This window comes from Chlorocebus sabaeus, chromosome 9 (assembly GCF_047675955.1).
Source record: "Chlorocebus sabaeus isolate Y175 chromosome 9, mChlSab1.0.hap1, whole genome shotgun sequence".
Taxonomy (NCBI): Eukaryota; Metazoa; Chordata; class Mammalia; order Primates; family Cercopithecidae; genus Chlorocebus; species Chlorocebus sabaeus.
The window spans coordinates 100,343,646-100,364,902 of record NC_132912.1 but is presented as its reverse complement, the minus strand read 5'-3'; the positions used below and the strand labels follow the sequence as shown (position 1 = coordinate 100,364,902).

The 21,257-nt window shown below is 49.0% G+C and overlaps 2 protein-coding genes across 2 annotated transcripts in view; both read right to left on the bottom strand.

Annotated features, from left to right (window-relative positions):
- HOGA1 (4-hydroxy-2-oxoglutarate aldolase 1) overlaps positions 1-21,257 on the bottom strand; it is a 28,914-nt gene that overhangs the window by 4,883 nt on the left and 2,774 nt on the right. The window contains exons 2-6 of the mRNA XM_007963753.3: positions 9,733-9,861; positions 9,419-9,546; positions 8,825-8,959; positions 8,469-8,565; positions 6,642-6,775 (exon numbers count right to left, since the gene is read on the bottom strand). Coding sequence (XP_007961944.3) covers positions 6,642-6,775; positions 8,469-8,565; positions 8,825-8,959; positions 9,419-9,546; positions 9,733-9,861 — 623 coding nt within the window. The remainder of the gene's footprint in view (positions 1-6,641; positions 6,776-8,468; positions 8,566-8,824; positions 8,960-9,418; positions 9,547-9,732; positions 9,862-21,257) is intronic.
- Positions 17,079-18,596, bottom strand: C9H10orf62 (chromosome 9 C10orf62 homolog). The gene has a single exon (XM_007963751.3). The coding sequence runs from the start codon at positions 18,463-18,465 to the stop codon at positions 17,794-17,796; it is 672 nt and encodes a 223-aa protein (XP_007961942.1). The 5' UTR covers positions 18,466-18,596; the 3' UTR covers positions 17,079-17,793.

Below are 21,257 nucleotides of genomic sequence, written 5' to 3'. Positions count from 1 at the left end.
AAAAATATGTTTTGATGAGTTTGCTTCCATTAAAGCCAGGAAAATAAAATTATAACAAATCATGTTTTTGGTATATGAAATATTTAAACCTAAAATTGTGCTGTGAATTTTAACATACCTACTTTTCAATTTTCAATATTTTTTCACCCACTTTAATGTTCTTAGGGGGGAAAAAATCACCATTTAGAAAAATACTTAGAGCTTTTACTTTCAGGAAGGTGGAGTAGATGTACTTGTCCCAATTCTTCCCAATAAGTACAACTAAAAACTCTGGACATCATATAAAAATATTATCTGGACATTTTATAAAAAAATTATATAGGCCGGGCGCGGTGGCTCAAGCCTGTAATCCCAGCACTTTGGGAGGCCGAGACGGGTGGATCACGAGGTCAGGAGATCGAGACCACCCTGGCTAACATGGTGAAACCCCGTCTCTACTAAAAAAAGACAAAAAAAAAAAAACGAGCCGGGCGCGGTGGCGGGCGCCTGTAGTCCCAGCTACTCGGGAGGCTGAGGCAGGAGAATGGCATAAACCCGGGAGGCGGAGCTTGCAGTGAGACGAGATCGCGCCACTGCACTCCAGCCTGGGTGACAGAGCGAGACTCTGTCTCAAAAAAAAAAAAAAAAAAAAAAAAATTATATATATCTGGACATTATATAAAAAACAGACATAAGAAGACTCTGGAAGGCAGAGAGAAGAAGGAAGACCAACAAGCGACCCAAGAAGCAACACAGCGCTGCATACCCTGGGCAGACTTGGAGCTGAAGAAGTCAGCAAGCACGCAATGCCAATATGGTACAGACAATACAAGCACTAACAGAAACCAGTTCTCTCTAGCCAAAGGACCGGAAAGGGGTGGCCTAGCAAGATGGAAAGCTTTCAGACAATAACTGCTCTACTCTAGTCAAACACCAGCCAGGCTAGCAAAGACTGAGTGAAGGCGTCTGAACTGCCACCCCTGCTCCCAGCTGGGTGGTGTCAGAGCAGGCCTAGTGGAGGCAAGTCAGGACTTGCACCACTGCTCATCTTCAAAACGCCACCAGGGCCCACCCCACCTGCTGCCAGACACACAGGCAATGCAGTGGAGGCAGTGTGTAGGGAGCAACCACGGGGCTCTTCTACCCTCCAGGCAGCAGAATGTGCATAGATGCCTAGTACACAGCCTAGTGCAGAGGTGTCTTTTTTTTTTTTTTTTTTCCAGAGATGGGGTCTCGCCATGTTGCCCATCCTGGTCTCAAACTCCTGGCCTCAAGCAATACTGCCGTCTCTATCTCCAAAAGTGCTAGGATTACAGGCGTGAGCCAGTCTGCACCAGATCCTTAGGTGTCAATTTTAAAAAATATGTACAGGACTTATTGGCTGGAAACTACAAAATGCTGAAGAAATAAACCAAAGAAGATCTAAACAAACAGAGAAATGTACCATGTTCAAGGACTGGAGGACAACATGGTAAAGAAGTCAATTGTCCCCAGATTGGTATGCAGGCTTAACACAATTTCGATCAAAGGCCCAGCAAGATTTTATTGTAGATATAGACAAGATTCTTGTAAAATTTATATGAAAAGGCAAAGAAGGCCAGGCACGGTGGCTCAAGCCTGTAATCCCAGCACTTTGGGAGGCCAAGACGGGCGGATCACGAGGTCAGGAGATCAAGACCATCCTGGCTAACACAGTGAAACCCTGTCTCTACTAAAAAATACAAAAACCTAGCCAGGCGAGGTGGCGGGCGCCTGTAGTCCCAGCTACTCGGGAGGCTGAGGCAGGAGAATGGCGTAAACCCGGGAGGCGGAGCTTGCAGTGAGCCGAGATCTGGCCACTGCACTCCATCCTGGGCGACAGAGCGAGACTCCGTCTCAAAAAAAAAAAAAAAAAAAAAAAAAAAGAAAAGGTAAAGAAATTTGACTAAAACAATTTGAAGGAAAAACAAAAGAGCAAAGTGGGAGGAATCAGTCTACCTGATTTTAAGGCTTAGCTACAGCAATCAAGTCTGCGTGGTACTGCAGAGAGATAGACACAGAAATCAATGGAAAGAAGAGAGAACCCAGAAACAGACCCACACAAATATGCCCCACTGACAAGGCACGCAAGCAGTTCATCTCAATGGAGGAAAGATGGCCTTTTCAACAAATGATGCTGGAGCAAATGGATATCCCTTAGGGAAGAAAACCACAAAACCTCGACCTAAGTCTCACACTTTATACAAAAATTAACTCAAAATGAGTCGCAGACTTATAAAACATAAAACTATAAAACTTAAAGGAAAAAAATAAGAGAAAATCTTTATAATCTTCTAAGAACACTTTTTTTTTTTTTTTTTTTTTTGAGACGGAATCTCGCTCTGTCGCCCAGGCTGGAGTGCAGTGGTGCAATCTCAGCTCACTGCAAGCTCCGCTTCCCAGGTTCACACCATTCTCCTCCCTCAGCCTCCAGTAGTAGCTGGGACTACAGGCTCCCGCCACCACACCCGGCTAATTTTTTGTATTTTTAGTAGAGACTGGGTTTCACAGTGTTAGCCAGGATGGTCTCAGTCTCCTGACCTCGTGATCTGCCCGCCTCGGCCTCCCAAAGTGCTGGGATTACAGGTATGAGCCACCGCACCCGGCCCTGAGAATTCTTTAAGAGTTTTTTTTTTGTTTGTTTATTTTGTTTTCTTTTTCTGAGATGAAGTCTCACTCTGTCACCCAGGCTGGAACGCAATGGCATGATCTAGGCTCACTGCAACTTCTGCCCTCCGAGTTCAAGTGATTCTCCTGCCTCAGCCTCCTGAGTAGCTGGGATTACAGGCGTCTGCCACTGTGCCCGGCTAATTTTTTTTTTTTTTTTTTTTTTGTAGTTTTAGTAGAGACGGGAGTTTCACCATCTCGGCCAGGCTGGTCTTGAACTCCTGACCTCGTGATCCACCCACCTTAGCCTCCCAAAAAGCTGCGATTATAGGCGTGAGCCACCGTGCCCAGAACTCTTTAAGAATTATTAGACTTGATACCACAAACATGATCCATAATAGAAAATGTTGATAAATTGTACTTCATCAAAATATAAAACTTGCTCTGCAAAAGACCTGTTAAGGCAATGAAAAGACAAGCTGCAGACTGGGAGAAAATATTTACAAGCCACATATCTAACAAAGGACTAGTATTTAGAAGCTATAAAGAACTTTAAAATTCAACAGTCAAAAGAACAATCCAATTTTAAAATGGGTAAGAAATATAGATAGTTGACTGAAAAGATGGCAAATAAATACATGAAAAAAATGTTCAATAGCATTAGCCATCAGAGAAATGCAAATTAAAACCACAATGAGATGGTACTACACATCTATCAGAATGGCTGAAATAAAAAATAGTCACAACACCAAATGCTAGCAAAGTTGCAGAAAAACTAGATCACTCATATGTTTACATCAGTGTACATTTAAAATAGTACAGCCGCTCTGGAAAAATTTGGCAGGTTTGTTTCTGGGTTTTTGTCTGCTTGTTTTGGGGTTTTGGGGTTCATTTTTTTGTTTTGTTTTGTTTTTTGAGACAGGATCTCACTCTGTAGCCCAGGCTGAGTGCAGTGGCAAAATCACAGCTCACTGCAGCCTCAACCTCCCAGATTAAAGGGATCTTCCCTTCTGCCTCAGCCTCCCGAGTCGTGGGACCACAGGTGCATGCCACCACACCTAGCTAATTTTCTGTATTTTTTGTAGAGACAGTCTCCCCGTGTTGTGCAGGCTGGTCTTGAACTCCTGGGCTCAAGCAATCCACCCCCCTCAGCCTCCCAAAATGATGGGATTGTAAGTGTGAGCCACCACATCCAGCCAGCAGTTTCTCAGAAAATTAAACCTGTGACTACCCTATGACCCACCATTTGTACTGCTGTGTATCGATCCCAGAAAAATGAAAACTTACGGACACACGAAAACCTGTTCGTGAATGTTCATGGCAGCTTTTATTTATTTATTTATTGAGATGGAGTCTCACTCTGTCACCCAAGCTGGAGTGCAGTGGCACAAACTCGGCTCACTGCAACCTCCGCCTCTTGGGTTCAAGCGATTTTCCTGCTCAACCACTCGAGTAGCTGGGATTACAGACGTGCACCACCACGCCCAGCTAATTTTTGTATTTTTAGTAGAGACGGAGTTTCACCATGTTGGCCAGGCTGGTCTCAAACTCCTGATCTCAGGTGATCTGCCCACCTCGGCCTCCCAAAGTGCTGGGATTACAGGCGTGAGCCCCTGCACCCAGCCCATGGCAGCTTTTAATAGCCAAAAACTGAAAATAACCCAGCTGTTCTTCAACAGGTGAATGGTTAAACATGCTGTAGGGGGCCGGCCGTGGTGGCTCATGCCTGTAATCCCAGCACTTTGGGAGGCTGAGGCAAGATGGCTTGAGACCAGGAGTTCAAGACCAGCCTGGGCAACATAGTGAGACCGTGAGACCTTGTCTCTACTAAAAATAAAAAAGAATTAGCCAAGTGTGGTAGAGTGCACCTGTTGACTGAGCTACTTGGGAGGATGAACTGGGAAGATTGTTTGAGCCAGGAGGTCGAGGCTGTAGTGAGCAATAATCCTGCCACTGCACTCATCCTGGGCAACAGAGCAAGACCTTGTCTCAATAAATAAATAATAAATAAACATGCTGTGGTACAGCCATACCATGGTATGCTACTCAGAAATAAAAAGGAATTAACTATTGATACATGCAACAAACAACCTGGATGAATATCCAGAGAATTATGCTGAGTGGAAAAAGCCAGTCCCCAAAAGTTATATACCATGTGATTCATATAGTATACTCTTGAACTGACAAAATTACAAAATGGTGAATGTATGTGTGGTTACTAGAGGTTAAGGAGCCAGTGAAGGCAAATGTGAGTAGGTGTGGCTATAAGAGGATGACATGAGGGATCCTTGTAGGGACAGAAATATTCTGTGTCTCGACTGTATCAAGGTCAATATCCAGACCGTGAAATTATTCTACAGTTTTGTAAGATGTTGCCATTGGGGAAAACTGGACCATGGGTACATGGGATCTCTTTGTATTATTTCTTAAAGTTGCATGGGAATCTATAATTATCTAAAAATAAAAAGTTTGGCTGGGCATGGTGGCTCATGCCTATAATCCTAGCACTTTGGGAGGCCAAGGCAGGTGGATCACAAGGTCAGGAGTTCGAGACCAGCCTGGCCAACATGGTGAAACCCGTCTTCACTAAAAACACAAAAATTAGCCGGGTGTGGTGGCAGGTACCTGTAATCCCAGCTACTTGGGAGGCTGAGCAGGAGAATTGCTTGAACCGAGGAGGCAGAGGTTGCAATGAGCCAAGATTGTGCCACTGCACTCCAGCCTGGGTGACAGAGTGAGACTCCATCTCAAAGTAAATAAATGAAATAAAAAGTTTAATATAAAATATACAGTAGGCCAGCCATGGTGGCTTATGCCTGTAATCCCAGCATTTTGGGAGGCTGAGGTGGGAGGACCACTTGAGCCCAGGAGATAAAGACCAGCCTGGGCAACATAGTGAGACCGCCATCTCTACAAAAATAAAAATAAAAAATAAAAAAGATTGCTTAAGCCCAGGACGTTGAGGCTGCAGTGAGCTGTCATCACACCACTGCTCTCTAGCCTGGGTGACAGAGAATGACTCTGTTTCTAAAACAAAAAAATAAAAGAAAAAAGATTGGGAGGCTGAGGCAGGAGGGTCACTTGAGGTTAGAAGTTTGAGGCCAGCCTGGCCAACATGATGAAACCCCGTCTCTACTAAAAATACAAAAATATTAGCTGGGTATGGTGGGACGTGCCTGTAATCCCAGCTACTAGGGAGGCTGAGACAGGAGAATTGCTTGCACCCAGGAGGCGGAGGTTGCAGTGAGCCGAGATTGAGTCACTGCACTTCAGCCTGGGCGACAGAGCGAGACTCTGTCTCAGAAAAGAAAAGAAAAGAAAAGAAAAGAAAAGAAAAGAAAAGAAAAGAAAAGAAAAGAAGTAGGCCAGGCACTGTGGCTCACGCCTGTAATCCCAGCACTTTGGGAGGCTGAGGTGGGCGGATCACTTGAGGCCAGGAATTTAAGACCAGCCTGGCCAACATGGTGAAACCCCATCTCTACTGAAACATGAAAACAAAAAACAAAAATTAGCTGGGCATGGTGGTACACACATGTTTGCCCAACAAAGAGTTGGGGTACACAGTCTGACCACAGAACAGATTATATGAAGATGGTACTCTCCTGCCTTCTAACTCCTTTGCTAGCCCCAATCATTCCTATTTTTTCAGGACCTGGCCCCCAATAGCATGGATTTAGAGGCCCCTGGTTTACGCTCTTTCTCTCCAGGCACCTCTAAGTGTGGTCCTAGGGTTATTCTATCACAATCACACAGGATGTTTGTTTCAGTGCATCTTCTTGGGCCCAAAAGTTGGAACTTTAATTTGCCCCAAGGGAATTTTAATGTACCCTTAAGTTTCACCATCAATAGTGCCCGACTTTGTCCGAAGTCAGGATTTTCTGGGAGGCACAAGGAGTTCCCACACTGGAATGTTCTCTCAAAGGATTTTCTGAAAGGAAGAGACTGAGTGGGGCCTGGTGCCAGCCCTGGGTCCTGCTCCAGTGAGGACACAGACTGCCCACTCCCCCCATACCGCGCCCCTGCTGCCACTGGCTCACCGCAGTGTTTGGCTCGATGAGGCGGTGCTGCAGTTTCTGGGCATCTTCCCACTGCCCTGTGAGGCACAGTCGCTCCAGCTGGCACACCTGAGCCCCCAGGACATTGGCCAGGGCGCACACACCCCCCACAGCTCCTGCACGAAGTAAGACGCAGAACATCAGCAAAGCCTCTCCCCTCTGAGCATCTCAAGCCCTGGTCCCAGCACCTCTTCAGCCTGGGGACATTACATACAGATTTCTATGTCACTTGACTGGCTACATCAAAGGCATGCTCTGTGAGTCCAGAGTACACATTTCCAGAGAGAAGAGCTGCCTGCATATTCAAAATAGAATCCTGCAGGTCGAGTGCTGCTCAGGGCTGATCTGTGAGGGGCAGGGAGCAGAGCCTGAAAGTGAACTCAAGGACAGTTCCTTCCCTGAACCCCTCCCGGAATAAAATCCCATCTGCCAGTTGACGCCTCCAGCTTCCTCCAATAGCCCCCTGACTCATCAGTCCTGTAAGAGGGTAGGATGGATGGGAAGCCTTTGCTCTTTTGAAATCTTATTCCCCCCAGTGGATGCAACCAGAGACAGCAGTGGGCGTGGAAAGCGCCCTGGACAGTCAGGTCACCAGGCATGTCTTCCCATTGACTGCATAAAGCTGAATGAGACCCTCTCTAGTCCTCTTTGTGCTCATCAGGGCAATGAAAATGGGTTTGGCTGTGATCTCAGAAAGCCCCATCACTTCTGCAAGCCTGTGAGTATGCTTCTAAGGCTAGATAGGAGTGGAACCCTAGGCACAGTGGCCTCAAGACCAGAGAGAGAGTAGGCAATTTAGAATGAGCTAATAGAGCTGTTGCTCGTGGAATACCTATTATGTGTTCCAGGCGCGCTTCAGCAGCATGGCCCTGATGCTCTCTAATCCTCATGATCCCTCCATGCACAGAGTAGAAACTCAGGCCCAGAGAGGTGAATGCCTTGCCCAGCATTACTCGGTGAATAAACTGCAGAACTGAGATTCCCTCCAACCTCCAGAGCCTGTGCTTTTTTTTTTTTTTTAATCTACTCCACTTTCAGGAATGAGAGAGAAATGATGGATCCCTTCTTCTTCCCCTTCACCGTAGAGGCCGTGACATGGCAGGGGGAGATGTACAAGGCCCTAGACAACCAGCCAAAGTCTGGAGACACCAGATGGAATAGGTACCAGCATTCTCCCCTGCAGTGCTAGAAAAGTCACTCAAATCTCTCCTCACTGGGGCTTCAGCTGAAAGGAACAGCTTCCCTTCTCCTCCCTCCCCTCCAGGGCTCAAATCTAACCCAAACCCAAGGATGCTGACCCTAAACAGACAAGAGCAGTTGATCTAAGAGACATTCATAGGGACCCTGGATTGGAACAGAATCTGATCAGGCAACTGAAGATCCCTGGCTCAACTCTGTAGATCTGACAATTCATTCTGGCCTGGGACAGGGGAGAGGAAAATGGACTCCTGAACTACAGAGGAGGGCCCCAAGGCCTCTGCCCTCAGAGAATGATGTAGAAGGTGGGATGAGACCAGCTAAGTTTGTCATCTAATCATGGAGCTCCAGACTTAGAACAAACTGCAGACATCCCTACTACAGGCCAGGGATTATACACGGCCATCCTCCTCCAGCCAACAAGGTTACTTACAGCACCCCACATTCAGACAGGCAAGCGGCATGGCCACGTTTCTGAGTTTTCAGAGTGGGCAGGTTGGCAAACCACCGTCTTCAGACACAGCCCCAGCCCTCACAGTCTCTCCCAGCAGACCCAGGTGCCTGGGTATGTCTTGGTCACCCATGACAATTTGAGAGCAGCGGGCGGCCTACCCAAGGCATAGCTGGCCATCAGGAAGCCAGCGGATCCAGCCAACACCTGGAAATCCTGCTTCCTGGTTTTGTGAACAATCAGCCCAATCCTGGTCACCTGCAACAGCAAATGTGGTATGAGAGCTGTGCCCAGAGCCTCATCCTGGGTGAGGGACTGGCAAGCGTGATGGAATGAAAGCCCAGTGCCCAAAGAGATGCCCTCAAGGAAGCCCCAGAGAGCCCGCACGACAGAGAGAATCCACACGGAAGCCAAGGATGGAAACAGATCTCAGAGTTGCCCTCAGGAGCAAAAGTGCTAGGAACCAGGAACCAGAAAAGGAGGAGAGGACTACAGCCCTGGAGCTGCTGCCACTCACATCACCACCGCTGTCCTTCATGCCCACAATATTCGGGTGCTGGGAAAGCGTGACCACTGCATCCACAGGCAGGTCCAGCCCCGTGTTGGCTGGGACACTGTACAGCACCACAGGGATTGGAGAGAGATCAGCAACCTGTTGGGGCACAGAGAAAAGCAGGAGAGGGCAGCCGCCCCAGGTCCCAGGAGCCAGAGACTTGCCCACCCACAGGTCCCGGCCTGCTTCACTCCAGGGCCACCTGGACAGGCCTCCCTCCTGTGCTGCGTGCCCCGAGTGTAAGCAATCACGGTGGGTCATATTTATGCAGTGCTTTCCATATGCCAGGCACTGTTCTAAGCCCTTTATGTTCCTGATCTCATTTAATGCTCACTGCAACCCTATGAGATAGATGACATCATTCCTCCAATTTTAGAGGGGAGGAAGCAGTAACACAGAGTGGTTAAGTAAGCCTCCCAATGTTGTGCAGCTGATCCATGGTGGCAGTCCATCCGTTTCCTATAGCTGCTGTTCATGCAAAGTAGCACCCCACTCCTAGCTTCCCTCCTCTCCTCTCCCTGGGCAGAGCCTCCTCTTGGTCTGAGGCCCCACACACACCTTGGTGTAGTGGTGAATGAGGGCCGCGCTGCTCATGCGGCCACGATAGTAGCAAGGGGTCACCACCATGGCCACGTCAGCCCCGACCTGGGCCATGCTGACGGTCATCTCCACTGTGGCTTGAGTGGCTGCCGGAGGAAGGAGAGAGGTGAGAGCAGGCAGAAGGAGACCTGGACCAGGGCACTGGGCCAAGCGAGGGTGCCTCAGCATGTGCCAAAAGAGGCAGAACAAGGAGACAGGACCCAAGCTAGGGCCTAGGAGCCTGGATCCTACACACCCACCCACCCCCCAGGGCACAGGGCATTCTGGCTCACACTCGCATCCGGAGCCAGCTAGCAGGAGCTTGTTCTTGGGCATGGCCTGGCGCACACGGCTGACCACCTCGAGGCGCTCGCTGCTGGTCAGGAAGGGAAACTCGCCATTGGAGCCCTGGACCACGAAGCCTGCAAGAGACACAGCTGACTAACTCCTTCCCATCCTCTACAGAACAACCAGGACATTGGTGTTCCTACCTTCCAGCACCACAATTTTTCACACATTTCCTTCCCATCTTTGCAGGCAGAAGGTTCCCACACAGCTGCAATGACGGTTCACATCGTTTTTCTGTTTTAGACACAGGGTCTCGCTCTGTTGCCCAGGCTGGGATGCAGTGACTCAATTATAGCTTGCTGCAGCTTCGAACTTCTGGGCTCAAATAATCCTTATATAATATGGTTATTACAATTTTAAGCCTTGTAGAAATGGAATTAAGCTTAAATAGCCCTCTGCAGTTTTCTGTTTATTTAATACTATATTCTGAGCTTTGTCCATAGCAGCACACATAGCCCTGATTCATTCATTTTACCTGCTGTATGGTATTCTGTTGTATAGTTAGAACACAATTTATTTTTCTTTCTCTTGTTGAGAGCACTTAGAATGTTTCCTTCTTTTTGGCTGGGCCTGGTGGCTCACACCTGTAATTTCAGCACTTTAGGAGGCCAAGGTGGGTGGATCATTTGAGCCCAGGAGTTCAAAACCAGCCAGGGGAGCATGGCTCCCTGTCTCTACCAAAAAAGAAAAAAGGAAAAAAGAATGTTTTCTTCTTTTTGCTATTGCAAACAATGCTGAAACAAACATTTTCTGTAAAGTCTTTTGTGCATATGTCTAAGAGCTCCTCTAGGCCGGGCGTGGTGGCTCACGCCTGTAATCCCAGCACTTTGGGAGGCGAGGCGGGCGGATCACGAGGTCAGGAGATGGAGACCATGCTGGCTAACATAGTGAAACCCCGTCTCTACTAAAAAAATACAAAAAATTAGCCGGGCGTGGTGGCGGGTGCCTGTAGTCCCAGCTACTTGGGCAGCTGAGGCAGGAGAATGGCATGAACCTGGGAGGCGGAGCTTGCAGTTAGCCGAGATTGTGCCACTGCACTCCAGCCTGGGCAACAGAGCAAGACTCCATCTCAAAAAAAAAAAAAAAGAGTTCCTCTAGAGTTCAGATACTTTGGTGTGTAATTGCTGAGTCATATCTATGTGCACCTTCATCTGTGACACATTTTTTATGTATTTACTTTTTCTTTGAGGCAGGGTCTCACTCTGTCACCCAGGCTGGAGTACAGTGGCACAATCAAGGCTCACTGCAGCCTTGACCCCCCCAGGTTCAAGTGATCCTCCTGTCTTAGCCTCTCAAGTAGCTAGGATTACAGACATGAGCTACCATGCCCAACTAATTTGTGTAGTTTTTTTTGTAGAGATGGGTCTTCACTATTTTGCCCAGGCTGGCTCGAATTCCTGGGCCCAGGTGATCCACCCACCTTGGCCTCCCAAAGTGCTGGGATTACAGATATGAGTCCCCACACCTGACTGTGTGCCACATTGCTAATCAATCAGTGTAGCAGCATAGAATGTCGTACATGCCAAATCTTGGTGTTGTCAGAACTAATTTTTGCCAACTTTCTGGGTGAAAAGTGAATCTCCTTGCTTTATTTTGTGTTTTCCTGTTTTTATCAATCATTTACTTGGGATATGTCTAACCAGTAACCGGTACCAGTTACAGGTGAGCCACGGTGCCCAGCCCGCTTAACTTTCTCTTTCTTCTTCTTTCTCCTCTCTATCCCATTCCATTAAAGAAAAAAAAATGGAAGTAGTTTACAAATACAGAGTACAATACAATAGGATTCTTAATTAATAGGATATTTGGGCCTGTAATCCCAGCACTTCAGGAGGCCAAGGTGGGAGGATCACTTGAGGTCAGGAGTTCGAGACCAGCCTGGGTAACAAAGTGAGACCCTGACTTTACAAAAAATAAATAAATAAATGAACCAGGTGCATTCGAAGCTGCAGTGAACTATGATTGCACCACTGTACTCCAGCCTGGGTGACAGAGCAAGACCCTGTCTCAAAAAAAAAAAAAAAAAAAAAAAAATTGGAGGCTATTTGGGAGAAGGAAATGAAAATAAGACCACAAGCAGTATTGGTATACAAAGTTCTTGCCATATAGTTCTGAGAAATGAGCCAGAAATTTGATGTGGAGTTTCCCGACAGCCAGAGCTACAAGGGAAACACGATCAGCTAACAGATATGTAGAACCCAAAAGATAAAAGCAAAGCAACTGCCCCGGAGAAACACAGAGTTTCCTGGCACTGGGACCAAGAGAAATTGTTCCTGTGAGTCATCCTTCAGGGGACACTGTGTGATGTAGACTCCACTTCGTTCCACCAACCTTTTTCCATGCTGTTCACTACACCATCAGATTCCAGAGTGAGTTGCCAGGATATCAGGATATCTCTCACTGGATATTTAGTTGCCTTCCCTTTTTTTTTTTTTTTTTTTTTTGGTAGTTATTTTGCGTTGGTAACATTGCAGGAAACAGCTGGAGGCACACAGCTTCTCGCTTCTGTGGGATTGCTTCTGGGGGATTGATTTATCTGTGTCAGGCTAGTAGCCCAAGGTAGGGCCTCCTTGTGTCTTGCTACATGGAGCTGCAGTGCTCTCCGTAAAAGGTGCCAGCTCTGGATGAGGACTCCAATCTAGCTACAATTAGACCAGCACCCTCTGACCAAAGAGTCAGAGATCAAGCTCTTGCCACTCTCTCTGTTCCAATACCAAAGTCGTCTTCCTCCCCACCCCTGCCTGCCGTCCTGGGCTGGGGCATGTTCTTGCTGCGGCCACTGATTCAGCCACCATCATCCCCTTCCTTCACCTCTCATCCTGCTGGTCAGTTCCAGGGACACTCTGGGCCCCACTGGTGGAGCTGGTCTAAACAGCAGGACAGCTGGGGCTTGCACTCTGGGAGTCAGAAGCAGACCTTGTGCTCAAAGCTTCTATGACACAGCCCCGTCTTCTATCTCATTGAAGGGGGCAACTGGCTCATGCCTGACTCCCAAGAAGGAAGAAGTGCCTGGCTGGAGAAGAGGGAGTGTGGTGCAGACCGGGCAGCACTGGACTCAAGAGTCACCTCTGGCTATTGAACAAGTCAATCACATCTTTGAGTCTCTGTTTCCTTTTCTATGGGATGACAGGGAAATGATTTCAATCCTACCTTATAGGACTGTTTTAAAGGCTTAGATAAGAAAATGTCCCAGAAATCTGTGAGTGGGTACCCCAAAGAGCCCATCCTTCACCCTGGTTAGATGTCCAGGTGCGAGCCTGATGTGTCCCTATAGTGTAGAGAGGGGGCCAGAGGAGAGGAAAAGGCCAGGATCTCCGATGAACCAGGGACTGCGGAAAAAGCAGAAAAGCAGAGGGCTCACAGGAGAGGGGTCAGATGCACAGGCCCTGAAGTCAGAGAAGCCCAGGCTTACTCAGTTGAAAAATGGTGATGATATTAGTGCTTTTCTCAGAGTTTCGTTTTGTTTTGAGACAGAGTCTCACTCTGTTGCCCAGGCTGGAGTGTAATGGTGTGACCTTGGCTCACTGCAGCATCTGTCTCCCAGGCTCAAACAATTCTCCTGCCTCAGCCTCCCGAGTAGCTGGGATTACAGGCACCCGCCACAATGCTGGCTAATTTTTGTATTTTTAGTAGAGACAGAGTTTCACCATGTTGGCCAGGCTGGTCTTGAACTCTGGGCCTCCGGTGATCCGCCTGCCTTGGCCTCCCAAAGTGCTGGGGATTACAGACATGAGCCATCACGCCCAGCCTCTTAGAGTTGTTTTGAAGTTTAAATGAGATAACTATTTGTTTTGTTTTGTTTCTTTTTTGAGATGGAGTCTTGCTCTGTCGCCCAGGCTGGAGTGCAGTGGCTGGATCTCAGCTCACTGCAAGCTCCGCCTCCCGGGTTTACGCCATTCTCCTGCCTCAGCCTCCCGAGTAGCTGGGACTACAGGCGACCGCCACCTCGCCTGGCTAGTTTTTTGTATTTTTTAGTAGAGACGGAGTTTCACCGTGTTAGCCAGGATGGTCTCGATCTCCTGACCTCGTGATCCGCCCGTCTCAGCCTCCCAAAGTGCTGGGATTACAGGCTTGAGCCACCGCGCCCGGCCATGAGATACTATTTGTAAAGTACTTCAGATAGAACCTGGTGCTCAATAAGTGTTAGCTGTCATTCTTATAGAATCAGGAGAAAGTGCTCAAACCTTAAATCAGGAGGGTGGCGGGTGCTGAAGGGGAGGCTGCTGTCAATGACCTCTCACTGTACACCCACTGTGATATCAGGAGTGGGTGTACAAGGCCCCCTCCAGCTGTAAGACGAAGGAAGATACTCTCCCCTGCCCCCACGTTTACACTTGCTGCTCTGGGAGCTGGATGGCAGGGAGGGGAGTGGGCATTTGGGGCTGGGGACACATAAGCAACATGGTGACTTACTGTGGCTAAAAAGAATCACATAAGAAGTGTCCCCAGACATTATTACGCCTTCTTGGTCCATCATCATTGCTACCTTCTCTGAGAAGTCTTCCTGGGATCTCTCCACTGGGCCTCCCTGCTCTGCATTTCCGTTACCTGTTCCTTGTATAATATTTCCCCATGGACAGCACCCATCTACAAAGGTCCCCAGAACTCTTCAATCCCCCACCCCCGCCCCCACCTATGGGGTTAGACATAATTTCTCAATCTTACCTCTCCTATAAAATGAGAAATTGGGCTGGGCACAGTGGCTCACACCTGTAATCCCAGCACTTTGAGATGCCAAGAGGGGCAGACTGTTTGAGGCCAGGAGTTCGAGACCAGCCTGGCCAACATGGTGAAACCCCATCTCTACTAAAAAACTTAAAAATTAGGCCAGGCATGGTGGCTCACACTTGCGATCCCAGCACTTTGGGAGGCCAAGGCAGGCGAATCACAAGGTCAGGAGTTTGAGATCAGCCTGGCCAACATGGTGAAACCCCGTCTCTACTAAAAATACAAAAATTAGCTGGGGGTGGTGTCGGGCATCTGTAATCCCAGCTACTTGGAAGGCTGAGGCAGAATCGCCTCAAGGAGAATCGCTTGAACCCAGGAGGCAAAGGTTGCAGTGAGCCGAGATTGCACTACTGCACTCTAGCCTGGGCAACAGTGCGAGCGAGACTCTGTCTCAAAAAATAATTTAAAAAATAAATAAAAATAAAAAATTAGCTGAGCGTGGAGGCACGCACCTGTAATCCCGGCTACTTGGGAGTCAGAAGCAGGAGAATCGCTTAAGCCTGGGAGGTGGAGGTTGCAGTGAGCCCAGATCGTGCCACTGCATGGTAGCCTGAGTGACAGAGTAAGACTCTGTCTCAAAAAAAAAAAAAAAAAAAAAAAAAAAAGTCCAGGCGTGATGGCTTATGCCTGTAATTCTAGCACTTTGGGAGGCCGAGGCAGGCTGATCACTTGAGGTCAGGAGTTCGAGACCAGCCTGGCCAATGTGGTAAAACCCTATCTCTACTAAAAATACAAAAATTAGCTGGGCATGGTGGTACACTGAGGTAGGAGAATAACTTGAACCCGGGAGGTGGAGGTTGCAGTGAACCGAGATTGTGCCACTGCACTCAAGCCTGGGTGACAAGAGTGAAACTCGGTCTCAGAAAACAAAAACAAGAACAAAACAGGCCGGGTGCTGTGGCTCACGCCTGTAACCCCAGCACTTTGGGAGGCCGAGGTGGGCGGAGCACGAGGTCAGGAGATCGAGACTATCCTGGCTAACACGGTGAAACCCCGTCTGTACTGAAAATACAAAAACATTAGCCGGGCGTGGTGGTGGGCGCCTATAGTCCCAGCTACTCAGGAGGCTGAGGCAGGAGAATCATGAACCCAGGAGACGGAGCTTGCAGTGAGCCGAGATCGCGCCACTGCACTCCAGCCTGGGCGACAGAGCAAGACTCCTCTCAAAAAAAAACAACAACAACAACAACAACAACACAAGCTGACTGCCATGGTTCCCCAGACACACTGCACTTCCCTCCCTCTGCACACTTGCTTGTGCTGTTCCCTTCTGCCTGGAACACCTCCCAAATTCCGTGAGGGCCAACGAGCTCAAATCTGCTCCCCAGCATTCTGTTTTCCTTGCCCAGTGCTCGCCTTACTTTGCCTGGGTGCATTCTGGCCTCCTATGTGGCGCCTAGCATAGGTGTTGAGGTGTGTGTGTTGACAATTTGTTGTGTGAAAGAAAAACAAGTTCTTTTTTTTTTTTTTTCTGCCCTGGTGTGTGGCCAAACTTTTTTGCACGACGTAATTCATAACCTCCCTCTGAAAGAAATTACAATTCCTCAGTAAGGTGAGATCGCGCCACTGCACTCCAGCCTGGGCGACAGAGCGAGACTCTGTCTCAAAAAAAAAAAAAGTACAGGGATTTTCTATACATCCTTCGCCCAGCCTCCACCAATGATAATGTCTTACCTACCTATAATATAATGACCAGAACCAAAGAATTAACATTGGTACAATGTCATTAACTAAGGACTTTATTTGAATTTTGCCAGTTTGAGTCTGAGGCTGCAGTGAACTGATATCACCACTGTACTCCAGCCTGGGCAACATGGTGAAACCCCATCTCTACTAAAAATACAGAAAAAAAAAAAAAAAATTCAGCCAGGCATAGTGGTGTGTGCCTTTGGCCCCAGCTACTCGGGCGTCTGAGTCATGAGAACTACATGAACCCGGGAGGCAGAGGTTGCAGTGAGCCGAGATTGTGCCACTGTACTCCAGCCTGGGCAATGAAGTGAGACTCTGTCTCTCTCTCTCACACACACACACATGCACCAAAAAAAAAAAAAAAAAGGAAAGAAAAGAAAAGAAAATAGAAAAAAAAATTAGCCAGCTGTGGTTCCACACACCTGCAGTCCCAGCTACTTGGGAAGCTGAGGTGGGAGGATCGTTTGAACCCGGGAGGCAAAGGTTGCAGTGAGCCCTGATCACACCACTGCACTCTAGCCTAGGCGGCAGGAGTGAAACTCTGTCTCAAAATAAATATATACATATAACAAGAAAAAAAGGGAGAAGAAAAAAGAAAAGAAAACCAAGATGATCAGGATAAATAGCTAATGCACGCAGGGCTTAATACCTTAGGTGACATATTGATAGGTGCAGCAAACCACCATGGCACATGTTTACCTATGTAACAAACCTGAACGTCCTGCCCATGTATCCTGGAACTTTAAATTAAATTAAATTAAAAACAAACAAACAAGAAGACAGTGTTGTGCCCACTCAGTAGCTGTAGACCTAGGTGGTGGGAAGGTGCTAACATGGATCCCAAGGGGCCCCAGCAGGCAGGTGGGGCCAGGGAGAAACTGCCTTGTAGGATGCCACATGACTTGAGAACAAAGATAGCACCAAGAGGACAGGGGCCCTCATTCCCATCTGGCTTAGTTAGCCTCCTCTGAAAGCCTGTTTCTCCTCCCAGCCCAATACCTGGCTGCTCCCCCGTCCCCGGCAACGTCAGGTTGGTAGTGTTGGGGCGTCTGGAGGTGCCCCTTTTCCAGAACCTGAGACCAGGGTAGCTGTTTCATGGAGCTTTAAATCAGGCCCAGTGAAAAGGCCCCAGGCCGGGGCCCACACTCAGAGGACTGCTGGAGAAGGAGCCACCTCCCTCTGTCCCTGCCAGACCTTAGGCTGCCCACAGAGCCCCTGGAGTCAGAGTGAAGGCACGCAAAGCTTTATTGGCTCCGTTCCAGGCAATGACATCCGTGTGGGGCTCTTGCCTGCTCCCATCTGTCTTCGCTTGGTGGGTCTTCAGGGGCCTCAGGGTCTGTCTCACCTGCGCTGTGTCCTCCCAGCTCTCCCTCCAACAGGGGCCATCTTCTGTGGCAGACCCCACTCATGGAGTTGAAAGGGCCCATGATCCCTGTGGGGAGCCTAAGAAAGTAGGGATTTGGATGCAGCATCTCACCCTGGGCTGCATAGATGGCCCCATAGGAGAGAAAACAGACGTGTGTGAGAGCCAGCCTTGCTGGGGGCAGGGGTGTCTCCATCCATGGTTAGATGGCTTCCAAGCAGTCATAGATCTAGTGTCTGCGATTGGGCAGACTGTGGCTCTGGTGGCTCGGGTGGCCGTGGTGACTGTGGTGACTGTGGCCATAGAAAGTGTGTGTGTGGTTGGCACCAGCTATGGTGTTTTCCCGCTGGGTGAGGAAATTCTTTTGCAGCTTCATCTCCACTTCCTCGAGGGCCCTCAGCTCCTCCTGGTTGATGTCCTTGGACTCCAGGTGACCTGAGTGCTGGTAAGCTGTGGCCCGCTGCAGCATGGAGTGAGCCAGGTGCCGCCCCTGGGTGTCAATCTCCTTGGTGCAGGCAGCCACAGCGGCCCACGTGGCCTCATCGGTGGATGGGGCTTTTCCAGACTCCTGGTGGATCTCCTGGATCACTGGCGGCCCAGATGCCTTCTGCCTGCTGGTGAAGGATTCCCTGTGCAGAGCGGAGCCCACTTCTCCATGCCTCGTGGTGAAGGTCTCCACGTGAATTGTGGTGCTGGCCTCTCCACTCCCACTCTCAGTCTGGGTAGCATTGCCATTGGTGCTGGCATTGTTGTTGTGGGCCAGCTTCTCTTCGGAAAGGCGGCTAAAGTGAGATTTGATCCAGCTTTCATTCTTTGCTTTATGGGATTCTGGTGACTTGTCCTTGTCTGGTGGACACTCAGAGGTTGCCTTTCTTCTCCTCTTTTTCTGAACCCACAGCATGAGACCTCCACCTCCCAGCAAGAGGGCAGTCCCCAGCACCACCTTGCATGATGGCTGCTGGATGAGCTCCAAGAAGGTCTCCAGGACCCTACACCAGGCAGGCAGAGCTAAGAGCACGCTGGGTGATCTCTGGTGGTATGGTTCATGCTTGAAAGGGCAGGCTCCCCAAGGATGTCTGGCAGGCAGGCCCCCTGCTGCACCCTCCCTAGGTGCCCCCTACCACCTCAACAATGAACCCCATTGTGAGGAAGGCAGTTGGGGGTGGGGTGGGGAGAGTGGGGTGGGGAGAGGCTGCAGCATCCCTCATGTCTAGCCTGGCATGCATTGCCTGAGGCCTAGGTCTTGTCTCCTACCCTGACAGCTGTCCCCAGGCTCAGTGAAAGGGCCGCTTCTCTGATTCTGAGTCCTTCTGCCTTCTGCTTGGAACCCATTCTACAACTTAGGCCTTTGTATCTTCCAGTCTTTGGTTTCTCTCTCTCCTGATCTGGTGGCCCCTGGGGGCAAAGGATGCTGGGTCAGGCTGGCCATGGCAGAAGGACCCCCTTGACTGGGCTGATATCCATTCCTAGCCATCTGAGACCAGAGAACCCTCCATCCAGGGCCCATGTCTGCTGCCAGCCTGGCATATTCCATCCTCATTTGAGCCCCTCACCCCACTATAGGGCAGAGTTCAGAGGGAAAAGAACCCAGGAAGAAGCTCATTCTGGAATAACTAACATGAGGTCACAATGGGCTGAGGGCGGGGAGGCAAGCAGTGGGCTGAGAAGGCAGAGTGGACAGGACAGGAGACTTCATTGGGTCTAGATTCCGGATGGTGGCTGCTACCTCTTGCCTTAGTGATGCACCTACAAACCCGGAATTTGTCCCCCCATAAATAGGCATGGTTCGGGTCGTGAGCAGGTGGGCTTGCTGGCAAGGCTTTCCATAGATGCAGACAATGAAAAGCCTGATTAATCTCCAAGGTCTCTCAGGGTATAGACACGCCTGGGCCACTGTATTTTTTTTTTTTCCCTCGAAAGCATCTAGCTCTTTAAAAAAAATAAGAAATGCCAAAATGGGGTTGTAAAAATTGTGATGCTTTAGGCAAAATATTTTCTTTAACAGAGTAGTGGTTTTAATATATACAAAATATTATATCATTGCAAGAAAGCATGGTCCACTCTACATATGGAAGGAATAGGACACAAGCATTTTATGGAGAACCTCATCTTCCCAGTCCTGCTGCACTAGTCCTGTGGTTGGCCACTAACCTCATTTGGAAATAACAATTCAAAGTCCATCTTTGAGGGTGTTTATGGGTGTGAGTTCAGGGCCTTAGAGCCCTTCTGTAATGACCCCCTCCTCTAGACTACGGTCATAACTTTTATTTAAAAAGAATACTCTTGGCCGGTGCGGTGGGTCATGCCTATAATCCCAGCACTTTGGGAGGCCGAAGCAGACGACTACAAGGTCAGGAGATCGAGACCATCCTGGCTAACATGGTGAAACCCCGTCTCTACTAAAAACAAAAAATAAAATAAAATAAAAAATTAGCCGGGTATGGTGGCAGGAGCCTGTAGTCCCAGCTACTCAGGAGGCTGAGGCAGGAAAATGGCATGAACCTGGAAGGCAGAGCTTGCAGTGAGCCGAGATCATGCCACTGCACTCCAGCCTGGGAGACAGAGCAAGACTCCGTCACAAAAAAAGAAGAAGAAAAAAAAGAATACTCTTTATTCAAATATCAGTACGAATTAGCGATGCTAAAAAGATTTTTTAAAAAGAGCTACACAGGGCCGGGCATGGTGGCTCACGCCTGTAATCCCAGCACTTGGGGAGGCAGAGGCAGGCAGATCACTTGAGCTCAGGAATTTGAGACCAGCCTGGGCAACACGTCAAAATCCCATCTCTACTAAAAATACAAAAAATTAGCCGGGCATGGTGGCGTGCACCTTTGGTCCCAGCTACTTGGGAGGTTGAGGTGGGCAGATTGCTTTAGTGCCAGGAGGCAGAGGTTGCAGTGAGCCGAGATCGTGCCACTGCATTCCAGCCTGGGTGACAGAGTGAGACCCCATCTTAAAAATAAATAAATAAGTAAAAAAGAGGCCCAGCACGGTGGCTCATGCCTGTAATCCCAGCACTTTGGGAGGCTGAGGCTGGCAGATCGTGAGGTCAGGAGTTCGAGACCAGGCTGGCCAACCTGGTGAAACCCCATCTCTACTAAAAATACAAAAATTAACCAGGCGTGGTGGCAGGCACCTGTAATCCCAGCTACTCAGGAGGCTGAGGCAGGAGAATCGCTTGAACCTGGGAGGTGGAAGTTGCGGTGAGCCGAACTGTGCCACTGCACTCTAGCCTGAACAACAGAGCGAGACTCTGTCTCAAAAAAAAAACGAGAGCTACAGAGTTTCAGGGAGTGCTTTCCAGAAGAATCTCTAACTCTTCACTGATTCATCCAGGGCAGCTTCCCACCTCCTATTTATTTATTTTAATAGAGACAGGGTCTCACTATGTTGGCCAGGCTGGTCTCCAACTCCTGGTCTCAGGAGATCCTCCTGCCTTGGCCTCCCAAAGTGCTGGGCTTACAGGAGTGAGCCACTGAGCCTGGACCCCGTCTCCTCTTTAGAGGACCTTTAATGGCTACAGGAGGCCCTTACAATGTCACATATTCCCTCCTCGGCCTGAGTGTTGGACTGCAAAGTCTACCTCAGGGGCCAGGACAGGGCAAGAGAAATACGGATGTCAGAGTGAAAGTTGTCTGTGTCTTCCTTCCTGGGCATTTTGGCTGTGCCCCAGAAGCAGGGAAGGGACCCTCT

Excerpts from the sequence above, each read along its gene's own strand:
- C9H10orf62 (XM_007963751.3), bottom strand. The coding sequence starts at position 18,465 with ATGCTGTGGGTTCAGAAAAAGAGGAGAAGAAAGGCAACCTCTGAGTGT.